The sequence below is a fragment of the Hippocampus zosterae genome, chromosome 17 (assembly GCF_025434085.1).
Source record: "Hippocampus zosterae strain Florida chromosome 17, ASM2543408v3, whole genome shotgun sequence".
In the NCBI taxonomy this organism is placed as follows: domain Eukaryota; kingdom Metazoa; phylum Chordata; class Actinopteri; order Syngnathiformes; family Syngnathidae; genus Hippocampus; species Hippocampus zosterae.
Window position 1 is genome coordinate 12,723,481 of NC_067467.1, and position 8,815 is coordinate 12,732,295.

The 8,815-nt window shown below is 40.1% G+C and overlaps 1 protein-coding gene across 1 annotated transcript; it reads left to right on the forward strand.

The window, feature by feature from the left end:
- Window positions 1–10: 10 nt before the first annotated feature.
- Window positions 11–7,949, forward strand: coil (coilin p80). Its single transcript, XM_052049709.1, has 7 exons — window positions 11–352; window positions 1,112–1,853; window positions 3,431–3,517; window positions 4,758–4,805; window positions 6,511–6,580; window positions 6,869–6,957; window positions 7,658–7,949. Exons 1-7 carry the CDS (start codon window positions 102–104, stop codon window positions 7,703–7,705), a joined length of 1,335 nt encoding a protein of 444 aa, XP_051905669.1. The 5' UTR covers window positions 11–101; the 3' UTR covers window positions 7,706–7,949.
- Window positions 7,950–8,815: the final 866 nt, after the last annotated feature.

An 8,815-nucleotide genomic window follows, 5' to 3' on the forward strand; every position in this document is an offset into this window, starting at 1 on the left:
TCTTCTTCTTCTTCTTCTTCCTCTTCTTCTTGTTTATTATAACGCGTTGAGTGCCTTATAATGATTCCCACTAAAGTTTTCGGCAGATTGTAAACATAACCATGGCTAAACATTGTAGCAACCACATCCGCGTACGTTTGCACTTTGACTATCCTCCACCAGCAGTCGTGGATTGTCGCATGTGCTGGCTGCTTGTTGATTTAAACACGTGTCGCATGGTGTCCGATCTGGAGAGCATCATCAGAGATAAATTTGAGTTTAGTCGTCAAAGCATTATCAACCTCTTCATAGATGATTGCTATCTGCTACACACGGAAAGCATTTATGTTGTACGGGATAACGACCGCCTCAGGTGAGTTTTTTAATACCTTTTGAAAAAAATCCATTCGATTTCTTGGTGCTTGTAGAAGCAATTGGTATACAGTAACGCACGGCAGCCTTTCGGAAAACACTCGTGAAGCTACTATAAATGTATGTGTTGTCCCCATCAGTGTGATAGATAAGAATATCTTTTTCTCCGAAATCCCAATCCGATGTCAATCCATCCCACTTTGTTTATATCACACATTTAAAAACAATACAATTCCAAAATACTGCACATTGTATCTGGATTTGCAACCATAATCTTATTTTCTTAGGACCGTGAACCGATAGAATTCTAGCGCTTCACAAGCTGTGGACCGGCACTTATTTGAAGTCCAATTTTTATAGTATTGCCCCTTGAGAAGTTCACAATTATGGTTGTGAAATGGTTGCTATAAGGTATGCACTCACTGTATTTTCACATGATGCTACCAACTGCAATAATCAGGTCAGCGGGCAACACTGCAAAGAAGTTATGGAATTATGGCCAATTGCTATGACCCCCACCCCCTAAAAAACGATTCAGTGGGTTAAAAAATTAAGAACAACAACAACCTGTAATCTTAGTGCTGAAAAGTAGCAAATAAAAAGGTCAAGCTGTGGCTTAAAATTATTATTATAAATTAAGTATTGTTAGGGGTGGTGTGAATGATCAACATTTCAGTCATGTATATATTTTCAGAGTTATAAAGAATGTCATGTTTTGTGCATTGATTTGATTTGTACATGCTTTGTTTCCATTTTCTAGAGTGAAAGTGGACTGCGTGTCTCACCTGAATGGGAAACTAAGTGAAAACTGCAAATCGAGACAGAGACTTAACAAGCCCAACCTTAGTGGCGAAAAGGTAACGTGTGGGGAATGGATGGGAAAAAAGAGGAAGAAAAACTGTGAGGAGATTCTGGAAGTGGACATCAATAAGAGACCTCTTTTGGAGGACCACAATGATCTAAAAAATAAACGGTTAAAGAAGAAAAGACAGAAGGTCGAGGGAAATGGTCTGATTGCCACCGACCACCCAGAATTTTCTCTCCCCCCAAATCACAAAGACCAACCCAACTCCAAGGTAAAGAAAATCCCACGCCAATCAAAATCGCAGAAGACCCAATCGCCAAGTTACAATAGGAACGGTTGTGTGCAAGATGACGCCCCAAACGCAACAGCCCCTTCTCTTCTTGCAAGAGTGTCTTCTGCCTCCAAAATACCTTCAAGAACTCTTCCTGCCAAGAAATGTTCCCCGTCCTCATCAGATACGGACTCCTCCAATGAGGACGATACTGTGGATCCCAAGCCTAAAAATAAGGATTCAACGGATGCAAAATTAAGATTGAATCCGAATCCATCTCATAAACAATTAAACTCCGCACAGAAAAAACACTCAAGTGCATCAGTGACCCCAAGTGACCAAATCGCAACGTCTCAAGAGTCTTGTGACATCAACGGTTTTGGAGATCTGGCTAACCCGCAGCCCATTCAACAACAAAGTCTCAGCGTGAGTCGTGATGAGCAATATTTTGTCTTTCATGAATTTGACAATGTCATCATAGGCGGCCCGGTAGCCAAGTGGTTAGCACGTCGGCTTCACAGTGCAGAGGTACCGGGTTCGATTCCAGCTCCGGCCTCCCTGTGTGGAGTTTGCATGTTCTCCCCGGGCCTGCGTGGGTTTTCTCCGGGTGCTCCGGTTTCCTCCCACATTCCAAAAACATGCGTGGCAGGCTCATTGAACACTCTAAATTGTCCCTAGGTGTGAGTGTGAGTGCGAATGGTTGTTTGTTTCTGTGTGCCCTGCGATTGGCTGGCAACCGATTCAGGGTGTCCCCCGCCTACTGCCCGGAGACGGCTGGGATGGGCTCCAGCACCCCCCGCGACCCTAGTGAGGATCAAGCGGTACGGAAGATGAATGAATCATTTTTCATGTACAATTAGGACCCTTAAAACGTGCCGGAATTGGTGAAATAAGTTTCGTCTCCCTTTTGTACCTAAGCAGTTGGATACAAATTAAATTTAAAGAGCCTTGAGGTGTGTAGGCTTCATTTAACTTAGTTGTGAACTAACTTCATTGACCTTGATTTAAATTGTGGGCAAAAGCAACCAACAATGCAAACACTGTTTTTTTGGTGTATAAGGCACATGTCAATAACTCACAAAATTGGTGACAAAGACTAAGCTGTCTCTCACAGCATCTGCGATGGTATGGACGTGTTAATGCCTATGTCATGGCTAATTTTGCATATCTGTAAAGCCACCGTTAATGCTGAAAAATACCGTACTTTCTGCACTACAAGGCACATCGAAAAGCATTCCAATTTCTCAAAAGCCAACGGTGCGCCTTATAATCCAATGCGCTTTATACATGGATCAAGAGTCTGATTTCTTGGGTATAGTATTTTAAATGTTCTGCAAAGCGCTTTGTTACAACAGCAGCGGTTATGAGGGCTTGAAATAAATAAAGCTGTATTGTATTGTATTGTACTGTATTCCATTTAGTGTAGCGCCATCTAGTGGATGTGTAGCACAACCACAGCCACTATTATAGCTTCTATGCGCCTTATAATACGGTGCACCCTATATATGAAAACAGTTTTAAAATAGGCCATTCATCAAAGGTACGCCTTATACTCCAAAGCCCCTTCAGTACGGGAAATCAGTGTTTGTTGTTTTTTTTAATTCATTCTTCTTTCTACCTACATTCTTGCTGCTGGAGGCTGTAAATTTCCCCAGTGTGGGACAAATAAAGGATATCTTAAATACAGTACCTCACGGTTTTAGAGCAACTTGTGCTGTCTTCCAAGCCACCTGCTGTGGGTCCCTATTGTAGTAACTTGAACAATAAACGATTATACTGTATGACAGAACTAGTAATCCATTGATTTTATTTTGTATGTGTAACACAGTGACACATTTATTTGGTTTCACATCATCAACTTCAGTTTCATCTGCCATTTTCCGCAGTGACTCTTCAATAATCTTTGGTTATGGTGATATCAAGAACATTATTTGCATGTAATATATATCCTTGTCTGCCTTTGATGAAAACTGTAATCTTCTATTGTTTTCATGCATCCGTAGAATGAAGCTGAAATTACTTCACAAGATTACAGTGCCATGCCGCTTCTTGCCGCCCCTCCGCAAGTGGGACAGAAGATAGCATTTAAGGTAAACTCTTTTTTTTCCTCTCCATGAATTCAATGGGATTATTTCATTTTCTGTGTGGTGAGTGCTCACCGTGCAACAATGAAGTTTCATATTTCCATCACTTCCTTTAAAATGCTCTACTGGAGAAACTGGTTTTTAATTTGTATTAGATTTTTTTCACACAAAATAAAACAAATATTTGTATAACAAATTTGTATAAGAAATTTTCCATGCTGAATACAAATATTCAGTATGGAAAAAAAATACGTTTGAATAATCCTCCTAGTACTCCGCTACTCCCCCAAAAATATTGTTCAACTTCTAGCACCATTGAACTAGTCTTTCATCAAAGGACGATTGGACAGTCCACAATACCGTGGCATTTTCCAGACCCCAATTTGCAGCAAAGTTTTTTGCAAGAAGCTTGCGCTTGTTAAAAAAAAACTACATCAGAGCAGGTCAGTATTTGCCAACTCTTCATCAAAACATTTTTGTGGACCGATGAGAACGCTGTGCAATTGTTCTCAAACCCCGATTCCAATTAGGTTGGCACATAAATAAAAACAGAACACGGTGATTGGCAAATCCCTTTCAACCTACAGAACATTTAATCAAATACTCTTTAGTTCACCGGTGTCAAACTCAAGACCCGGGGTCCAGATCCGGCCCGTCAGGTCATTTTATGTGGCCCGTGAAAACAAATCATTTTTCAACTTGCCTAAATCCGTACCAAAATGTGAAATTGTCATGTGTAATAAATAACATTGAGATTTTGCAATCATTTTGTGAACCCGTTTATACTCACTTGAACAATAATTGATCAAACTGTTATAATTGACTTGACTGATTGCAAAACTAGTCATCTATTAATTTGTTATGTAATACCAAGTCATAATTTTGTGGTTTCGCTGTCATAAAGGCCCTCTGAGGAAGACATAACTCCAAATTGGCCCGTGACTAAAATGAGTTTGACACCCCTGCTTTGGTTAGTCTCCCATTCGTAGAGTCAGAGCTGTTTAGAGAGAGCTTTTTCAACAGCCCACAATCTCGAAGCAAACAATCGATCATAAAGAATACTCTTAAGAATTTTGCAGAGGTCATTTTGACTTACATTGCTGTATTCAGTTTCGACTCACATTTTTTGCACATCCATTTTTGTAGAAAATAATGCATTTGGTCTTTGCATTGAATTCACTAATTATCTTGAACCAGTTAAGAAAAAGTAGAAAAGAAAATTCCACATATTTGTTTTTCTTCACAGCTACTGGAGCTCACTGAGAATTATACACCAGAGGTGTCAGAATATAAGGTATGTAATTTTGCTACCAATTACCGTATTTTCACGACCATACGTGTATTAAAAGGTGTAGTGTCAGTTACAGGTGCGATTTCTGTATTTAATACGTACACAAGACGCATTGTATTATTGGACGCAGGCATGGTAAAATGCACACTAGCTTAAACGATACAGTAGCATGCATGCACGCTAGCACGGGAGCAAAATTGAGTCCGGTTGTACTTTATTGAAGTATTTAACAATGTAGTCACATTATTTTTTTTATCAATCCTTATCATCAAATGCATGCCATGTTGGTGATGTGGTTTGGCTGAATGTGTTTGTCGGTGATGTTTTTGTTGTACAGTGATACCTCTACTTACGAACGTCTCTTCATATGAAATTTTCAAGTTACGAAACACCTCAATAGGAAAATATTACCTCTTGTTACGAAAGGAATTTCAAGATACGACTGGTAAAAATACAGTATGGCCTGCTGCTTGCAGCTCCCGAGTTTCCTGAACGCAACATTCTTGTAGCTCTGCTCTGCTCTGCTCTGCCATTGGCTATTGCCGAGCACCATCCTGGCATCCCATTGGCTAAGAGGGACTTCTACCGCATGTATCTGTGTTCAGACAGATAGTCTGTGCAGCGTCCTCGTCATTTGCCCCTCGGGCCATGAGGCCTTCCGGAAAAAAAAACACTTCTGAGAGAGAACATGAGCTAAAGAGGGCAAAAAAAAGTCATTTTTATTCTTTGTTTTTTACATTATGCACAACTCTCATTTATTGCGCAATAATCTAATTGTTACATGTATTTGTTACATATTTTGATGCATTGTTATGCATTTATGTCTGAATTTGGGGTGCTTGGAACGGACTTGGGCATTTACATGGAAAACGCGTCTCTACTTACAAAATTTTCTCGTGAAGAAATTTATTCCAGAACATATTAATTTCGTAAAAGTAGTGGAACCACTGTATTTCAAAATGTAAGGTATGCTTGTCCCCTATCACTTGCCCTAGCCCAAGCGGGTATGGAAGAATGTAGGGGAGTGGTTGAGAGAGCAGTCGGAAATGGAAGCCAAGTGAGGCGTGCAGAGCAGCAGAATTTGGCCATCTTTGGCTTGTAATCCGCCAGGTATTGCTGCACCATGGTCATCCTTGCCCGGATGGATAGTTGGCCCCATTTCAAGAAACAAAAGCACCAAACACCATGGATTAGTTGATCTTGAATTATCTCGTGGCTGCTGGATTCCAACATGCTCCTCCGCGTAACTGACTGCTTGCAGTTTAAACTGTGCCTCGTAAATGTGTCTTTTTGTCGGTATCATTTTCGGGATGTTGTTGTGCACAATGCACATACCGGCACCTACTCAGGGATTGTCTTTTCATAACCTCTTGCACGTCCACCCTTCCCACTTTGACGTCGGCATGCTGTCCTTAGTTACATCCACCTTTCCTCTGAATAAGCAATGTGTCGGCACAATGTCAGTCGGTCAAGCGAACCCATCATCAAAGTCGCACTACAGCATTCGCAGATTTTGGAACTCTGTGCATACGCAAGGTGTCCTCGCACGTATTTAGGCGCCCCATCCAGTTTGGAAAAAAATGTCACACTTTTATGTACTGTATGTCTTATGGTCGTGAAAATACTGAACAAAAATAGATCAAATCTAAGGTGGTATTTGAGGACTGTGAAGTTCTCATCATTCATTCGACGTTGCTTTGCATTCTAGAAGGGTAAGATTGTGAGCTTTGACCCAACAACAAAACAAATTGAGCTGGAACTGCTTTCTACTGTACAAGGTAAGACCACAAACAAAAAGAGCAGCATCATGTCATTTTCTGCCTATGCTGTTATATCGTGAATCCGACCAGCAAATAGAAAGACAACCACCCTTATACTGGTTGATCGCCCTCCAAGTCAGTTTGCATTCGTTTGTGCTGTTCAAAAAAAAAATCTGGACCATCTATTTCTCTCTCACTCTCTCTCTCTCTCCTGTTGAGAGAATCTACCATGGATGGTGGATACCACAGATAATTTGAACTGAAACTTTCAGTTTAAATTCAACTCACTACATGTTCCTTTACTAGCCCCATCTGAGCCTGGCAAGTTTGACTTGGTGTATCAGAACCCGGACGGATCAGAGACTGTGGAGTATGCTTTATCCAGAGGATCCAGGGTAATCCGAAACATACTGTACTGTAGAATTGTTATGGTTGAATAATTATGTTGAATTATTGAAGCTGAAAATTATACCTTAAAAAGTATTGAATTTGGATATCTGGGTCTTAAATTTTATGCTCTGTCAGGGCTTTCTGCCCAAGTTATATGATGTGGCGACTGAGAAAAATGATAAGTTCTTCAAGTACAATCAGCCAAGGTCTCCTCGACTTAAAAAAACCCAAAACATATTTAAAATAAATATTGAAACAGTGTGAGCGTACACAGTGTTAGCTGGATGAGAGCCTTAAGCGAGGCTCCATCAGTGGTCAGCCTGTCCGACAGTTGCGGCTCCGCCTTGGGGGCGGTGGCTTCGGACGGGCGCCTGAGAGCTCGGAATGCCGGAGTGTGATGACGACCCAGCCGTGACTTTTTCCTTTTTAACTGTACTTTTACTGTTTGGGATGTCCTGATCGGATCACGTGATCGGAAATCGGGGTCGATCAAAAGAAGATGCCAATATAAAATTGAGGGTTAAAACCAAGTTTTGGTCTTGGGCTTTACATAATTGAAAGAGTGTTTCCTTTGTGTGTGTGTGTGTGTGTGTGTGTGTGTGTGTGTGTGTGTGCGTGTGTGTGTGTGTGTGTGTGTGCGCGTGCGTGTGTGTGTGTGTGTGTGTGTGTAACATCTGAAGTCGTGATTTTACTTTATGCCCACAGGTAACAGAGCGATGGGAATCTCTTCTGGAACCAAGGCTCATGATTTAAATCTGTGCACAATTGTATCCTCGCTGTATTTGACGCATTTTACTGTCATTCCATTATAATGTTTCAATGTCAGTCTCTTAGAGTAAGCATTGAATCCTAAATGATATTTAAGGTACACAACAAATCTGCTTTTTGATACATATGATATCATGCGCAAAATGTGGATCAGATTTAATTTAGTGTCTTTTAAATGAGAGTTGTGTGTGATTTTTTTTTCCACCCCAATAAAATTCTGCAGGCTTTTTTTGTTTGGTGTCACACCTGGTCTTTGAAGCAAGATGAATGATCATATTTGAGTTTATGAAAAATGTGTCCTCACAGTGAAACAGAAACAAAAAACCTATTAGGATTGGCTTGCAATTGCGAATGCAATTGTCATTGTTCACTTGCCATCTGTATTTGGTACATAGGCTCCAGCACACCTGCGACCCTCATGAGGATAACTGGCTCGGATAATTGATCGATGAGAAAGAGAGAACGAGAACGTGAAGGACTACAAATTCACAATAGAAAGGCCTTGGTTCAACTCCAGCATGAACTGCACTCAACAATTGACTTTAAGCCTTTTGCGTTTGCATGTGTATATGTGGTTTTTCTTTGGGTGCTCAAGTGATGCAGTACACTTTAAAACTTAAAAAAAATAATAAATTCAACATTCCATAATGTTAGAATATTCAACACAGCTCTTACAGGTTTGTCATATTAGTACTGTAGTATAGTGTAATTTTTTTTGTGGGTGATTATTAATCGTTTTCTTGTTTAAAAAATATCTTGAGATTATTTTAGACTGTAATTTCATGCTGGAAATAACATTTTGGAAGATGGTTACGCTATGAAAGCTGTCACAGTGGTTTGTGTTTGCAGATGTAGAACCACTCACATATGGCCAATGTTTTCAATTACCATTTTATGACTGAGAGTGAAAGCTAGAAGAGCATAGTTAGCACGTTGTCCATGGATGTCATCATATTAAAATGCATTATTGCGTCCATGTTGATTGACTGATTAAATACATGAGTAAGGAATTGATTGCATGTCAAAATCTATGAATGAATTTAAGATCTTAAGTTGATCTTAAATGATAAGCGATTCTTGTATTTTCGAACATTT